This window comes from Apodemus sylvaticus, chromosome 23 (genome assembly GCF_947179515.1).
Source record: "Apodemus sylvaticus chromosome 23, mApoSyl1.1, whole genome shotgun sequence".
NCBI lineage: Eukaryota > Metazoa > Chordata > Mammalia > Rodentia > Muridae > Apodemus > Apodemus sylvaticus.
In genome coordinates this window covers 4809178-4826939 of record NC_067494.1, presented here as the reverse complement: position 1 = coordinate 4826939, position 17762 = coordinate 4809178, and the positions used below count along the sequence as shown (strand labels likewise).

At 40.7% G+C, this 17762-nt stretch overlaps 1 protein-coding gene across 1 annotated transcript in view; it reads left to right on the top strand.

Annotated features, from left to right (window-relative positions):
* Positions 1–9342, top strand: part of Soga3 (SOGA family member 3) — a 41541-nt gene extending 32199 nt beyond the window's left edge. Inside the window, exons 4-6 of the mRNA XM_052169575.1 lie at positions 2560–2631; positions 6576–7751; positions 9232–9342. Coding sequence (XP_052025535.1) covers positions 2560–2631; positions 6576–7751; positions 9232–9342 — 1359 coding nt within the window. The remainder of the gene's footprint in view (positions 1–2559; positions 2632–6575; positions 7752–9231) is intronic.
* Positions 9343–17762: the final 8420 nt, after the last annotated feature.

Below are 17762 nucleotides of genomic sequence, written 5' to 3'. Positions count from 1 at the left end.
AGGGTAAAAGGTGAAACTTTTTGATGGCATGTTTGTCATGCTAGGGCCTGTTAGAACTCTTCAACATATATGGTATACTGTAGCAAGTTAAGATTACTTATAGATGGACTTCTGTCTATTAATTCCTTTTTGTGACAGCTTTTAAATTAACTTTTTCCCCTGCTTTACAGCCTTTTAAACTATACTCCCAATGGTTTTACAGATCCTGAGATAAAGAAAGTTCTCATTTCAACAAAAATTTTCAAAGATAGCCACAACCTTGAAAATTTTAGTAAGCAAAACCAGTCTTAGGGTTTCAACTGCTGTGAAGGGGAACCATGACCATGGCAACTCTTATGAAGGAAAACGCTTAATGGAGGCTGACTCACAATTTCAGAAGTTTAGTCCATTATCATGGTGGGAAGAAGCATAAGTTTGGCAGCATGCAGGCAGACATGGTGCAGGAGAAGGAACTGAGAGGTCTACAATGAGCCATTAAGCCTGGCTTGATCTTCCAAGACTTCGACAAGACCATACCCACTTCAACAAGGCTACATCTCCTAGTATTTCCATTTCCTGTGGGCCTACAGGGGCAGAGGGGTGTCATTTTTATTCAAACCACCAGAATCAAAAGTAGGTTAGCATGCAGAGCACTAAGAGGTATAGTTCGGCTTCAGAGGGGGCAGAAACAAAGGCAGGCCTGTAAGAGTCCATTATTCACTGAAGAATAATACCCCAGACTCAAAGACTATGCAAAAGCAAAGATCTTTTTATTCTGCACAAGTACTGCATGCTGGGCATCTACCATCTACCAAGATGGAGGCACCCCCAGTGAGCTCGCAGGCCCTATTTAAAACTCATTAGGGGAATTCTGGGGAGGGGTAGGTGACCTCTATCTTAATCTGTTGGCTCTATCTCTAGGGACATTCCAGAACCATTGCTGGAAACTGTTGCTGGGGAAGCCTGGAAACTGTTGCTGAGAGAGTCTGGAAACTGTTCCTCACCCAGCTTCTGAAGGCAGAGCAGTTTCTGACTGGTTACCTGATGCCTAGGGGTTTCTTTGATAACTGATTTGCCTAGATTTGCCTGGACTTGCCTGGTTCGTGGAAACAGAGATTTAGGCCTAGTCTCCTGAACTGTCAATACGAAGCCTATCATGAAGTCAGCTTAGCCTGTCTTAGGCCAAAGGCATAAGGCAAAAGGCATAAGGCAAAAGGATCCTTCCTATCTTGTCTCAGGAACTATAATGATAAAAATCCAAAGGACCAGCAGAGGGAGCAGTAGTTTCCTCCTACTGCTTCTGAATTGAGCAGGAAAACTTTTAGCAAGAAACTCTTATTCTATAACCAACTTAGTTTACTCTAAGAATTACATTTGAATAGCAACATGCACCACCCATTGACATCTGTGGCTTGAATTTTATCTGAATAAAAGCAGTTGCAGTCCTATATTTTCCCTCCAAGGAAGGCAGAAAGAGATACCTTCATTTACTACTGGATAGCATGAGAAATTTTTATATGTAAGATTTAATTACAGTTCTTTGTATTCACACAAAGCTTCTTGTTTTGAGAAGTTATTTCTGCTTTCATTGTCTCTCCATTACTATTCTTCTCTTGGGCTTTGGAACTTAGAATTTTTTGTTTGCTCATTTGTTTAGCAAATACTTTCCATTCTTTGCCAAGTGGTAAGCATTTTTGTCATGGAAGTGATGCTGAAATAAGAACAAAATTCATGCTTCCTAAGCCTAAACATTGCATTTTCTACCACGTAATTATTGGCTTCCTTTCTTCTTTGTCTAACTTAAGTCTCTGCTGGTATATGTCGTACCTAATTGGACTTTGATTCTGAAGTTCAATATTTAATGTCATGGAGTAGTAGCTAGTCACTTGTGGATAATTAGTATTTACACAGGTCATTCTTATTACGTTAGAGAAAGAAACGGAGGTGAGCACCAATGACTATTGACACAGTCTCTAGTTAGTATTCTGTGAATTACTGTTTCAACTAGCCAATCAAATACGGGGAACTTTACGTAATGATCCAAGCTTCCTGGAGGCTTCCAGGCCACACACTCCAAGAGATGGAGAACTCCCATCTGATTTCTTTCTTCCCACTTCCCACTGCATGCCATGGGTATTTATTTGAAGGGGTATGTGGTTACAGGACAAAAATATGTAAATTCTACATGAGTCCACTGGAAGTGTCTTGGAGAGTTGTGGTAACCTAACCAACCAAAGAATAATTAACTTAATCTCCTCTTTTCTTTTGCTTATCAATGAAGAATGCTAACAGGGCATTCACCTGCTTGTGAACTCCATAGCAAGTTGAGTCACTGATCTGTAGTTTGCCTGAGTTGTTTTTCTGAATTTCAAAGTACATGGCTAATTGTTAGGGAGAGTTTACTGTGATTTATATCTCTTATTTCCAGTGAGATAGTATCCGACTGTGTCTTGGGAATTTTTACTTCTTTTGGTGATTGATTTATTTGTCTTGGTTTTATATGATGTTAGGGTATTTAAAAACAGATAGTGTTAAAAAACTATCATTTACCAAACTCATCATGTTCTTGCTTTGTTTCAGTTATCCTTAAAAAGAAGAGGAAGTAAAGATTTGCCAAAATCCGAAAAAAAGGCCCAGCAGACACCCACAGAGGTATGTCAAAATAAACATTTAAAGTATGCATGGAGCATGTCCAAATGCGCATGTTAACAAGCCACATTTATAAATAGACATCATGACAAATAGTCTTATGTGAAGCACATCAATCATGCATCTCAATTATGTAGCTGTAGACTAGGTGGTAAAATACGTTCAGAATAGTTCATAATAAACTAGCATGCCTATCTTGGGCTGCTTCGTGATGAGTCCATAGAAACCCCTAGTGCTTTCTGTGAGTGCTAATCTCATTCCCTCATAATTAATGAAGTCAGTGGAATGACTGTTTCTATAGCATCTTCATAATAAAGGAAAGGATGCTGTAGGAAGAGGTAACAGGTGAGAGCCTGCAGCTGATGACACCATTCCTGGTACCAGTGACTGGGGAGACAAAAGGAAGGAAAGAAAGCACTAAAACTAAGCTTAAAAAATAAACTTAATGTGGGCTCAGGAACATTGAATAATGTTAATGGATAAATTAGTTTTAATGTAGTAGTGGGCTCCCAATCAGATTCATATTCTCTGCCACTTAAACAATTAAAGGGCAGGAAAAACTTTTTTTTTTTTTACAATAACTATGAGTGCTGTTTTTATGGCCAGTTTTAGGCACAGCCTGTACGTAGGCTGTAAGACAAGACATAGAAAGCACATTGGCATGAAGAGTTCTTAAACTCCCAGAATTGCATAAGATAGGCACAGTTTGTATCTTTAGAAGACTTAGCCTCTAATAAGCAAATAAATTGATGTGCCCACCTCCTCTCGGCGCATCTCCTTCAAAATGACTTTGTCACATAAAGGATATTTCCAAGTCTTAAATATGTTTTTATTCCTTTGGGTAGGAGAGTAGATGTGCATACAAATCAGATATGTTTCTATCCTTGAATTGCTTGACACAGCAAAGCGCAGAATTGTTCTGCTCCATTCCGTGGTTTGTATCAAACCAACTGTTGTGCTAATTAGATTAAAACCACTTCATGGGCTAGTGAGATGGCTCAGCAGTTAAAAGCACTGACTGCTCTTCCAAAGGTGCTGAGTTCAAATCCTAGAAACCACATGGTGGTTTACAACCATCCGTAATGAGATCTGACGCCCTCTTCTGGACTGTCTGAAGACAGCTATAACGTACTTATATAATAAATAAATAAATCTTTTTAAAAAACCCACCACATAATATATCATTATAAGAAAGGTTTTCCTGTAATAAAAAAATGAAGTTTTCTACTGTATAGCTGATACTACCCAGCAACCCAGGATCATCTAATTGCACTTTCCAATAGAACGTAGCCTGTGAAAAGGTACATTTGATTCTGATTAGTCAGACACGCTTTCTGATTGTTGGTTTTCATAACCTGCCAAACCTTTGAGCATCTCCCATCCTTGTGCCCTTTTCTTCTCATGTTTTGTTGCCTCCAAAACTGTTACAATAACTTCATCCATCATAATAAGGCACCATGTTCTTACATTCTTCAATCAAAGAGAAGCTTTCTATAATTCTAGGAACATGCCTATTGCTAGATGCTAATACAGTCTCCATCCAATGCTGCCTCACAAAGACAGCATTATAAACACCTAAGGCCATATTCTTCACTCAAAATTTGTTCATATTTGTTCTTTCTGTCCCTGAAATCATCAGTAGAATCCACCAAGACCCTGTAGTTCAGAACTTCAGGCTATTTTTGTTTCTTTGAGCGCTGTGGTCTTAAACATTGCAAGGTGTCCTTGATCCCAGGAGTTTCCTACGTGGCTGCTTCTGTCTTCTCTTGTGGAATGGCCTCCCCCATGGAAGCTTGTGATGGATCCTTTTAGCCTCCCCTCTCTCTACTACGAAATTTGTTTCACCTCAGGTCTTTGTGTCCCTCCCCATGCTCAAGCCCTGAGGCTTCTCAAGGAGAATAGAGGGGTGGTGGTGCCTCCTAGGGCTTCAACTTTGCCCCACTGACCTAGATTGCTCGTTTCTGCCTTCGTGCTAGGAACTTGAATACCATTACTTTTGCAATCAGCCTGGTTACAGACTCTGCTCGGTCATGTGTTAACTGTGTTCTGTCATGATAAACCTTCTCCTCTGTAAAGGGTCAAAAATCCAGCCGCTCTGATGAAGTGAGGCTCTAAAGAGAGGATTGTGGTGTTCTGATCTCCACCACTAGTAGCTCTCTAGCCCTTACTTCTCTTAAGGCAAGAGACTTGTAGTTTTCCATCATTGCTTTCTGAACCTCTCTCGCAGTGTCCCGCCCTCCGTATGGCTTTATCAGAATGCACCTCAAAAGGGATGCTTATTTTAATCTTAGAAAGATTAGGGGTGTTATTTGTTGGTAGAATACTCGTAGAGCATTGCCAGGCATTAGATTCTATCCTCTCTATGTCAAAACTACCTATCTATCTATCTATCTATCTATCTATCTATCTATCTATCTATCTATCTATCATCTATCTATCTATATCTGCCTATTGACCAATCTATCCATTCATCTAAATAAGGAACCCCAAATGAACTTTGAAAAATAGTCTTTGGAATAAATATTCTTGGACATTGCATTAGCTACTTTTCTATTGCTGTGAGAAAATACCATGATCAGGACAAGTTATAAAAGAAAGCCTTTAACACAGCTTTCATCTTTAGGAGGTCGGAACTCACCACGCAGTGCCACGGCACAGCATCGGGAAGAGCTGCAAGCTCACGTCTCAGTCCGCAAACGGAAGGCAGAGAGAGCACATTGGCAATACCCGGAGTCTTTTGCAACTTCGAGGCTGCCTCCCAGTGGCACACCCCTTCTAACAAGGCAGTGTCTTTTAATCCTTCCTGATAGATTTATCCCTGGGGCCCAAGTGTGCAGACTTGTGAGCCTGTGGGTCCATTCTTCAAACCATCACAAATATAATATGAACGTAGGAGAGATTTTTAAAGAGATTTCGGTTTCTTTTTCAATACGTGTCAGTTTAGTTGAAGTAAGAACTTGTGAGAGGATGCTAACCAGGTCTACTTTACTTTTTTTTTAAACTTTTTTTTTTCAACAGGCAGAGACAACCCTATCCATTTTAGCAGATGGCAGCACATCCTATTTCAAAAACCAGGCAAATAGACTGCCTGCCAGTCCCCCCTTTCAGGGATCATTCTTCCCTTAAAGGGCTGTGAAACAATTCCCCCTCAATAGCAATGGAGGGATGATTGTTTCCTGACAGTGCTCAGGAGCTGTAGTTTCAGAGAGAAGAAAAGTCATATCACGTTTCTTCTCTTCCACTGTGTCCCTTGGACATCTCACTCAACACCTGCAAACCATGTAGTTTGAGGCCTCCGTTCTATTAAATCAAATCGTTTTTGTAAAGAGCTAAAGGATGCCTGCTTCCCACTCGAGCTCAGTAAAGTGCAGGGGTGAGTACAAGCACCTATATGTTCCTCAGAGCAAACAGATTTATACTTGGGGCACATTCAGAGTAAAAATAAAACTGGTAAGAAGTCCATGAAATGGTAGTTATTGGCGCATACAGCGATCCCTGAATAGTGGTGGTCAGACTTTCTTACCTTTCCTATCCTCTTTTTTTTTTGGTTTCCAGAATATCCAACCTTAATTTTTTAAAAAGATTTAGTCATTTACTTTATCCATGAGTATACTGTAGCAGGTATGCAGACTCACCAGCAGAGGGCGGTGGATCCCATTACAGAAGGTTGTGAGCCACCACCTGCTATTAGAAGTTGCTGGGGATTGAATTTAGAGCCTCCGGAAGAGCAAGCAATCCGTGCTCCTCACTGCTGAGCCATCTCTCCAGTTCCCCTACCCTAATTTTTAATTGGGCAAGGACTGTGAGCGATGTGGAGAAAACACAGATCTACGTGATATGTAATTACAAAGAAAATAAATCAGTTTTGTGGGCGGATGTCCTTTCTCGGTTGTTTTCTCTATTTGCATATAAATGATCTCCTCTTTTCCTCCTTTTCCCCTAATGAGGACGACAATGAGGATCTTAAGTGCCAGCTACAGTTCGTTAAGGAAGAAGCTGCCCTGATGAGAAAGAAAATGGCCAAGATTGATAAAGAAAAGGACAGATTCGAGCACGAACTCCAGAAGTACAGATCCTTCTATGGGGATCTAGACAGTCCTCTACCCAAAGGAGAAGCAGGGGGACCTCCCAGCACCAGGGAGGCCGAGCTCAAGCTGCGGCTGCGGCTGGTGGAGGAAGAGGCTAACATCCTGGGCAGGAAAATCGTGGAACTGGAGGTGGAGAACAGAGGCCTGAAGGCGGAACTGGATGACCTGAGGGGCGAAGACTTCAACGGCTCTTCCAACCCCCTCATGAGGGAGCAGAGCGAGTCCTTGTCTGAGCTGCGGCAGCACCTGCAGCTGGTGGAAGACGAGACCGAGCTGCTGCGGAGGAACGTGGCTGACCTCGAGGAGCAGAACAAACGCATCACTGCGGAGCTCAACAAGTACAAGTACAAGTCCAGCGGCCACGACAGCTCGCGGCACCATGACAGCGCCAAGACCGAGGCCCTGCAGGAGGAGCTGAAGGCAGCGCGCCTGCAGATCAACGAGCTCAGCGGCAAGGTCATGCAGCTACAGTATGAGAACCGCGTGCTCATGTCCAACATGCAGCGCTATGACCTGGCCTCACACCTGGGTATCCGGGGCAGCCCCCGCGACAGCGATGCTGAGAGTGATGCAGGCAAGAAGGAGAGCGATGATGACTCCCGGCCTCCCCATCGCAAGCGCGAAGGGCCAATCGGTGGCGAGAGCGATTCAGAGGAGGTGAGGAACATCCGCTCCCTCACGCCCACCCGCTCCTTCTACCCAACACCTGGCCCCTGGCCCAAAAGCTTTTCAGACCGGCAGCAGATGAAGGACATCCGCTCGGAGGCCGAGCGCCTGGGCAAGACCATCGATCGGCTCATCGCAGACACGAGCACCATCATCACGGAGGCGCGCATCTACGTGGCTAATGGGGACCTGTTCGGACTGATGGACGAGGAGGACGACGGCAGTCGCATCCGGGAGCACGAGCTGCTCTACCGCATCAACGCGCAGATGAAGGCCTTCCGCAAGGAACTGCAGAGCTTCATCGACCGCCTGGAGGTGCCCAAGTCTGCGGATGACCACGGAGCCGAGGAGCCCATATCCGTGAGTCAGGTACAGTTCTGCCTTTTGCGAGCCATGGCAATGGCGAGGCTGGCCCGTGGAGCTGCTGTCTCTCGTGGGGCATCATCTCCAACCCCAAGTTCTGCATCCCACTTTAGGGAACTTCCATCTCAAGGCCTTGCTGGTCTCGGGGCACCTGTATTTTCACACCATGTTCATCTAGGCAGAGGTTCTCGAAACCCGACTGATCATTAACACTTACTCTCCTTTTAGTTCTTTTTGAAGGGGAAATTTAACACGGACACAATCGGATTTTGCATAATGACTGATGGATTTTTAATGCACATTATCATTTTAAAAGGTCAATATTTTCAGCATTTCCCTAAAAGGTTGGCCAGCATAAAGGTTCTGAATAGGAACCTTCAGGTATTTATCTGAGGTTTGTGAGAAAGTCCGAATGAGTTTAGAATCATAAAAATTACGAAATAAGTCAGGGTAGTGGTGCACACTTTTAATCCTGGTGCTTAAGTAAAGGCAGGTGGGTCGCTGTGATTATAGATCCCTAGGGATTCATAGTGAAACCCTGTCTAAAAATGAATTTTTCTTTTATTAAACAAGGTTGATATTTCTGATAAATATACAAAATGGTAGTAAAAAAATATGTTCATGTGCTCAGAGCCTATGGATAAGACACAAACCAGCTACCCCTTTAGCTAAGCTGAGGTAACACGGGGATTATTTCTAGTTAAAATACCATCAATTCAATAATGGAGATCCGGTAGCGAAAAGTCTGTAGCATAGCTTGAAGGCAGTACTAATTGAAAGAAGTAATAATAAGTATTCCAGCACAGGGGAAAGCAGCATTTCCCTCCTGACTTGTAGAGGCACAGCGGATGAACTGGACTCAGCAGCTTTGGCCAGGTATGGTGGCCACTGAAAGATCAATGCATTTGTCCAAGTTAACCACGTAAAAGATCTTTATGAACCAAAACCAGGCAGGACTGTCCCTTGCAGCAGCCCTATGCCCTGTATCCATCGGAGAACCCACCGAAGTACAGCAGCATGCATGGCTTTGAACACACTCGAGCCCGCTCCACTCTGGTGTTTAAAACCCAGTTTATGTGCAGCAGCATGACGGTAGAGGGACTGGCTGCAGACCATGCTAGAAAACGTGCGCAGCCCTGTGGCTTCTCTTGCATGTTGCTGTGCTTTGCTGGGGCCGGGGAGGGGGATCATGATGGAAACCATTCTTCACGGTGTTAAATCTTTTCTACCTGGTATGTTTTAGTACTGGTTTTTGGTTTTCGTTTTGCAGGTTTTTGAATAGCGAGCATGTGTTTTCACCTAGACTCTTGGGTGGGTGTATAGAGTGAGAGAAAGTGCTGTTTATAACAAAGTACTTGACGAATTTGCAAGTGTAGGCTGGGGAATGCCTTTATTTAGGTTGAGTCAGAGTTTGGATGCATCGGGAGGGTGGTGTACAGTGGTTATTAACTGGCTTCTCTCTCTGTCTCCATATTTGCCTCCCCAGATGTTCCAGCCTATCATTCTGCTTATTCTCATCCTTGTCTTATTCTCGTCCTTGTCTTATACAACAATATTTAAACTTGTCTTCCTTTTTACACTGTTTTTTGTACTGTAAATTTTCCCTCATTTGCTGTTCATTGTAGCGTTTTCAGTTGTTTTTATTTTGCCCACCCTTCAAGACAAAACATAAAAGAAGTATCATTTCTGTAGTAACTGATGCTGTAAAAAAAAAAAAAAAAACACTGAAGACTGCATATCTCTGTAAAAAGACACAACTCATCTTACACTGTCAAATTCACTAGGAAACCCCAGCGACCAAAGTGTTTCAGGTAAGGAAAAGTGAGTTATCAGAGTTTTGTGTAACTCATATTTTTATGCCTTTCTTTTATGCCTTTCTTTGTTTTGCATTCTTGATTCATAGTTGGCAGGTTGACTGTAAAAAAAAATGGACTAAGTCTCATAATTATTCTATAGGAACTGAGTATTATTTGACACCTGGAAATTTTCAGTTGGTTGCATTTCAAAATTCATGTAGAAGAGGCATTAAATATAAGTCAACATAGATGATTTATAAATTATCTCTGATATAATTTATGTAGATTTATAAGTATGCTGTTACCCATGTTAGATCAAGAGGAAAACATCAGTGTCTAATAAATATCTGTTGAAAATATGAAATGATGAAATGTAGCTCTCTGGGAAAGTAAATAATGTTCGGACGCTGATATGCTCTGTCTTCAGAGATGTGTTTGGAAGCATGAGTCCAAATGACCTTTCATTTAATAAGAAACTAAATAGTCCCCTCCTATTGAATTTTTCCCACTTTCCACTACACCAGCTATCTCCACTTCTGTATCACATATGAAGCTGTGTATCACTGACTGACCATGTGGCTTAGAGTTCCTTCTTTGCTATATAAACTGCCACAGAGAACGCCCTTCTCTGCAGAAAACATGCTAGAAACAGCATGAAGAAAAGCTTGAGAAGGGAATAAACACAGGGTCCAGAATGTCCCTGAGTTACAACGCCCACCTGGAGCATCATCCCAGTGGGAGCCACGCTGCAGACCTACAGTTGCTCTAGTGACCCCTAGCACCCCTGTTTCCTTGTATATATCTGGTCACCTGCTTGGACTGTGTACTCCAGGTTCCTTTTTGCCCATCTTGTTGGTAACTTACCCATGGGAATCCCAAAGTACATGGGAATTCCAGCACTGGACCGAGGTGCATTTATCCCAATGGGAAGGTAAGACAAGAGGATTGTGAATTTGAGGTCAGCCTAAGCTATCTAGCCAGACCTCAAGAAAAAAGAATAAGAAAAATCATATTCTTCTCAGTTCATGCAATAGTCCATAGATAAGAAAACCCGTGATAAAATGAAGTATCTTGACAACAGGAAACGGATCCTGTGGGAAAGTTTCCCAGCTAAATAATGTACAGGTAGGCCTTTGGAATCCCGGGAATTTAATCTGCAGAAAAGTGTTTTCCTTCATCTCCCTCAGCTCCACTTTTTCTTTAAATATTAAATTTAGGAAAATGGATCAGTAGGTAAGAGAACTTGCTATGCAAGCATAAGGATTGGAATTCGAATCTCCAGAATCCATACAAGAGCTGTGCATGGCTGTGTACTGGGGGTGGGCATGCTTTAACGAGGCCAGAAGGACGAACGTAATAGAGGAGAACATTCAAGATCTTCTTCTGGCCTACGCAAGTGCTTGTACTCGTGTACACATATGCATGCACCACATACACACACATGCTACATACATGTACACTACCTACTACACACACACCACATATACACACCACATATTATACACACACATATACAAACATGCCACATACTACATACACACACATACCACCTACTACACACACACCATATAACACACATACAAAATAACACACATACCACATATATGCACTATACATACATATACACGACATCCCCTTCTGGCCTTCATAAATGCATGTACCTACATTTTCACATGCCTGCAGTACATGCACATACACATCACATACAACATCCTTCTCTGCCCTTCACTAGACACACATACTATATATATAGTATGTGTGTGTATGTGTGTGTGTGTCTATATGCTCACATATAATACCAGTATATACACATATATACACACTTTACATAACACCACAACACATTACACATACAAATCACAACACATAGTACACACAACACATACACTACATACCCATACACACAATATCCCCTTCTGACTTTTGTAAGTCCATGTACCTGCACACTCATATGTATGCAGTACACACACACACACACACACACACACACACATTTAAGTTTAAAAAGTTTCACAGCAGTTTAAAGGTTTAATTTAACTGCTTTTATTGTCTATTATCTTTTCTTTGCTTGGGATTTTTTTTTTACTTTGTTTATGTAATTATAATTATTTCTGGGGGGGGGGAAACAAAGTATTGTCTAATGAAGAGTTACCAACTTGGAATCAATCAATAAATAGATTTTGTTTGACTGGATGTTTTCTCTTTGCTTTCTCCGTGTTAGTAATAGAACCCAGGATCTTGTATATGGCAGGCAAATGCTGTACCTTAGAACTATATGTCCAGCCACATTTGGCATTTAATCTTGAAATTCAAAAGGCTAAGGATTAGGTAGGCTTTCAGATGGAAAGAAGAAAGAAGGGAGAAAAGTTCTGTACTTGATCAAATCGGTGGCACAAGCCTAAGTCAAAACATGGGCACCTGAAGCGGGAAACCACAGGAAGACTGAAGCTAGCTTTGGTTACACTTAAAACCAGCCAGTCATATAACAACAACAATAACAAAAACAGCACACACACACACACACACACACACACACACACCTTAAAAACTCAAACCTATCTGCTAGATTTTTGATACTTTTTTCTTTTTTTCCTTTTTCTTTCTTTCTTTCTTTCTTTCTTTCTTTCTTTCTTTCTTTCTTTCTTTCTTTCTTTCTTTCTTTCTTTCTTTCTTTCTTTCTTTCCTTCCTTCCTTCCTTCCTTCCTTCCTTCCTTCCTTCCTTCCTTCCTTCCTTCCTTCCTTCCTTCCTTCCTTCCTTCCTTTCTTTCTTTCTTTCTTTCTTTCTTTCTTTCTTTCTTTCTTTCTTTCTTTCTTTCTTTCTTTCTTTCTTTCTTTCTTTCTTTCTTTCTTTCTTTCTTTCATGTGGAGGTCCTTGGTCCTTGAACTTGCACTTCAGCTTTGTACAGGGAGATAAGAATGGATCAAATTGCATTCTTGTACCTGTTGACCACCAGTGGAACCAGCACTATTTGTTGAAAATTCTGCCTTTTTTTCCACTGGTTTTAGCTCCTTTGTCAAAGATCAAGTGACCACAGGTGTGTGGGTTCATTTCTGGGTCTTCAATTCTATACCATTGATCTACCTGCCTTTCACTGTCCCAAGGCCATGCAGTTTTTACCACTATTGCTCTGTAGTAGAGCTTGAGGTCAGGGATGGTGATTTCCCCCAGAAGTTACTTTATTGTTGAGAATAGTTTTTGCTATTCTGGGTTTTTTGATATTCCAAGTAAATTTGAGAATTGCTCTTTCTAACTCTATGAAAAATTGAGTTAGGATTTTAATGGAGATTGCATTGCATATGTAGATTGCTTCAAGCAAGATGGACATTTTTACTATATTAATCCTGCCAATCCATGAGCATGGGAGATCTTTCCATCTTCTGAGGACTTCTTCATTTTCTTTCTTCAGACTTGAAGCTCTTGTCTACAGATCTTTCACTTGTTCCTTAGAGTCACATCAAGATACTTTATATTGTTTGTGACTATTGTGAAGAGTGTCATTTCCCTAATTTCTTTCTCAGCCTGTTTATCCTTTGAGTATAAGAAGGCTACTGATTTATTTGAGTTAATTTTATATCCAGCCAATTCAGTGAAATTGTTTATCAGCTGTAAGAGTTCTCTGGCGGAATTTTTGTAGTCACTTAAGTATACTATCAGTATCATCTGCAAATAGAGATATTTTGGTTTCTTCCTTTCCAATCTGTATCCCTTTGACCTCCTTTTGTTGTCTAGTTGATCTAGCTAGAACTGCAAATACTGCATTGAATAGATAGGAGAGAGAGGGCAGTCCCTGATTGTTTCGTCCCTGATTTTAGTGGGATTTTTTCAAGTTTCTCTCCATTTAGTTGGCTACTGATTTGCTGTATATTTCTTTTGGTATGTTGAGGTATGGGCCTTTAATTCCTGATCTTTCGAAGACTTTTAACATGAAGGGATGTTGAATTTTGTCAAATGCTTTTTCAGCATCTAATGAAGTGATCATGTGGTTTGTTTCTTTAAGTTTGTTTATGTAGTAGATTACATTGATGGATTTCATTATAGTGAACCATCCCTACTTCCCTGAGATGAAGCCTACTTGATTGTGGTGAATGATTATTCTAATGTGCTCTTGGATTTGGTTGGCAAGAATTTTATTGAGTATTTTTGCATCGATGTTCATAAGGGAAATTAGTCTGAAGTTCTGTTTCTTTGTTGGTTCTTTGTGTGGTTTTGGAATCAGCATAACTGTGACTTCATAGCACAAATTGGGTAGTGTTCCTTCTGTTTCTATTTTGTGGAATAGTTTAAAGAGTATTGGTATTAGGCTTCTTTGAAGGTCTGATAGAATTCTGCACTAAACCCATCTGGTCCTAGGCTTTTTTTGGTTGGGAGACTTTTAATGACTGCTTCTATTTTATTAGGGGTTATGGAACAGTTGAGATCATTTGTCTGATCCTGATTTAACTTTGGTATTTGGCATCTATCTAGAAAATTGTTCATTACATCCACATTTTCCAGTTTTGTTGAGTATAGGCTTTTGTAACAAGATATGATGATTTTTTAATTTCTTCAGTTTCTGTTGTTCTATCTCCCTTTTCATTTCTGATTTTGTTAATTTTGATACTGTCGTTGAGCCCTCTGGTTAGTCTGGCTAAGTATTTAATCTATCTCTCAAAGAACCAGCTCCAGGTTTTGTTGATTCTTTGTATAATTCATTTTGTTTCTACTTGGTTGCTTTCAGCCCTTTGATTATTTCCTGTCATCTACTCCATTTGGGTATATTTGCTTCTTTTGGTTCTAGAGCTTTCAGGCGTGCTGCCAAGCTGCTAGTGTAAGCTCTCTCCAGTTTCTTTTTAGAGGCACTCAGAGCTATGAGTTTTTCTCTTAGCACTGCTTTCATTGTGTCCCATAAGTTCTGGTATGTTATGCCTTCATTACTTTCTAAATTGTCATTAATTTCTTTTTTTATTTTGTCCTTAACCAAGTTATCATTGAGTAGATGTTCAGCTTCCTTGTATATGGGCTTTCTGTTGTATTTGTTGTTATTGAAGACCACCCTAAGTCTGTGGTGATCTGATAGGATGCATGGGATTATTTCAATCTTCTTGTATCTGTTGAGGCCTGGTTTTGTGACCAATTATATGGTCAGTTTTGGAGAAGGCACCATGAGGTGCTGAGAAGAAAGTATATTCTTTTGTTTTAGGATGAAATGTTCTATAGATATCTGTTAAATCCGTTTGGACCAGAACTTTTGTTAATTTCACTGTATCTCTGTTAAGTTTATGTTTCTATGATCTGTCCATTAATGAGATTGTGGTGGTGACGTCTCCCATTATTATTGTGTGAGGTGCAATGTGTGCTTTGAGCTTTAGTAAAGTTTCTTCTATGAATGTGGGTGCCCTTGCATTTGGAGCATAGATGTTCAGAATTGAAAGTTCTTGGTAGATTTTTCCTTTGATGAATATGAAGTGTCCTTCCTTATCTTTCTTGATAACTTTTGGTTTAAAGTTGATTTTATTCGATATTAAAATGACTACTCCAGAATTTTTCTTGGGACCATTTGCTTGGAAAATTGTTTTCCAGCCCTTTAATCTAAGGTAGTGCCTGTCTTTCCTGTATGCAGCAAAATGCTGGGTCCTGTTTACATATCCATTCTCTTAGTCTATGTCTTTTTATTGGGGAATTGAGTCCCTTGAGGTTAAGAGATATTAAGGAACAGTGATTGTTGCTTCCCATTTGGTTTTTGTTTTTATGTTATTTTTATGTTTGTATGGCTATCTTGTTTTTCTTTTGTTGAAAGAAGATTACTTTCTTGCTTTTTCTGTGGTGGTAGTTTTCCTCCTTGTGTTGGTTTTTTCCATTATTATCCTTTGTAGGGCTGGATTTGTAGAAAAATAATGTATAAATTTGGTTTGTCCTGGAATATCTTGGTTTCTCTATCTATGGTAACTAATAGTTTGCCTGGGTATAGTATCCTGGGCTGTCTTTTGTGTTCTCTTAGGATGTGTATCTTAGGATCTTCTAGCTTTCATAGTCTCTGGTGAGAAGTCTGGTATAATTCTGATAGGTCTACCTTTATATGTTACTTTAATATTCTTTGTTTTGTATGTTTGGGTTTTGACTATTATGTGACAGGAGTTATTTCTTTTCTGGTCCAATCTATTTAGAGTTATTAGGTTTCTTGTATGTTTAGGAGCATCTCTTTCTTTAGGTTAGTGAAGTGTTCTTCTATAATTTTGTTGCAAATATTTCCTGGCTCTTTAAGTTGGGAATCTTCACTTTCTTCTATACCTGTTATCCTTGGGTTTGGTCTTCTCATTGTGTCCTGGATCTCCTGGATTAGGTTGGGAGCTTTTTGCGATTTGTGTTTCCTTTGACTGTTGTGTTAGTGTTCTGTGTTTCCCTCCCTCCCTCCTCCCTCCCTCCTCCCTCCCTCCCTTCCTCCCTCCCTCCCTCCCTCCCTCCCTCCCTCCCTTCTTCCCCCTCTCTCTCCCTCTCTCCCTCTCTCTCTCTGGACTTCTGAGATGTATGCAGACAAGCTTTCTTTGAGTGTATCATGTTTCCAAACTCCTGTGGGCTCACTGAGATGCCTTGACCCTGGGGAAGTTTTCTGATTCCACTGAGGCGTGGCCTCGGGCCTCTCTTTCATCAGTAGAACTTTCTCACCAACAACACCACAGTTCTTCCCACTCTCCATGATGGCCTCAGAACGGAGCCCCCAGCCCTGCTTCTTCCTTTCCTTCCGTCCTTGCTCCTCTTTCTCACCCGTGATATAATAATGAAGCAGGTAACTGTCCTACGCTGCCAGCTTGCTCCTTCCAGTCTTTTCTATATGGTGGTGATTCTCCTTTTCTGTGCTGGTATGTAGAACCAGCAATTCGCTTCTTATATCACTACCATTGTAGCAGACAACTTTTGGACACATAATGCTATTGCCTGTGAAATAGCTTTTTTAGAACCCTATGGATTATTTCCTGCTCCTCCAAATCACTCCCTAAATGGCCATCTGGACCTTAGAATTTACTAGCAAAGAGAAGTGACTCAGGTTTGCCATCTAGTGGCGAACACTAAACAGACACACTTAGCAGAATGCCCAGTTATGTTGATTCTTTGGTCATCAACAAGTCAGGAATCTATAAATAATAGAATTAGATGCTAAATACCAATTTGACAAACTTAAAGGGTTGTCTTTTTTAAATTTTAAATAACATACATTTCTTATGTGTTGTAATTTTACTCAGAATTTGGACTAGAATTTAAAATAAAAATTGGTAGTTCAAAAGTGTTTCTTTGGGCTATTTCTTACATCTGCAATCTGCTTGACTTAAATGTCTATTGCCATGCCACAAGACCTCAGAATAGAAGAAGCAAGTGTCCCACGATTCTCCAAAAATCCAACACTGGGAAAACAGTGCACTAGCTGAAATGTAATAGTCTAAGTATGTAACTTCTAAGGGAAAATGTTCTTAATGTAGCCATCCCAACTTTTACCCAGAATCAGAGCCTCATATGCATCAAAGTCATATTTATTCTCTTAACACACACTTAAAGCTCTGCTCTTCTAGTATGCAGAGAACATAAAACCATGTTAGATGGGGATGGAGGAGTCCATAGTGGATGAACTGATTGAAAAAGTTCAGTATAAACCTCTGAGCAGTGTGATCTCTGGCTGGTTGTAATCCTGACCCAAATCCCTCAGTTGAATGCTATACTGAATTATGAGAAAAGGGACTTGAGGAGTTGTGCTGCAGACCCCATTTCTTGGGCTCCTCACAATAGCTTTTGGAATTCATGAATTTGTCTTATTCTTCAAATCTACCCCCCACCCCCCACCCCCCACCCCCGAGTGTAACCTGGGATGTTCTTGCTATTCATCAATGTTTTATAAGTGAAATATTAACTGAAATACCTCAGATCTGTCTTCCTTTAAAAAAAATGGAGATACTTATTGAAGAGCTCAGCTAAACGGTGATGTCACATACCTTAAAGAAACTATACAAGGCAGACCTTGTTCTGGAAGGAAGGTGGGTGGTGGTCACACACGCCTTTAATCCCAGCACTTGGCAGGCAGGTTCAGGGCCAGCCTGGTCTATATAGTGAATTCCAGGATGGCCAGGGCTACACAACGAAACTCTGTCTTAAAACAAAACAAAACAAAACAAACAGCAATATCAAAAAGTGGCCAGTGGAAGGAATAACTGTCTGAAACACACTGCTTATAGTACGGCCTCCAACTTTAGCATG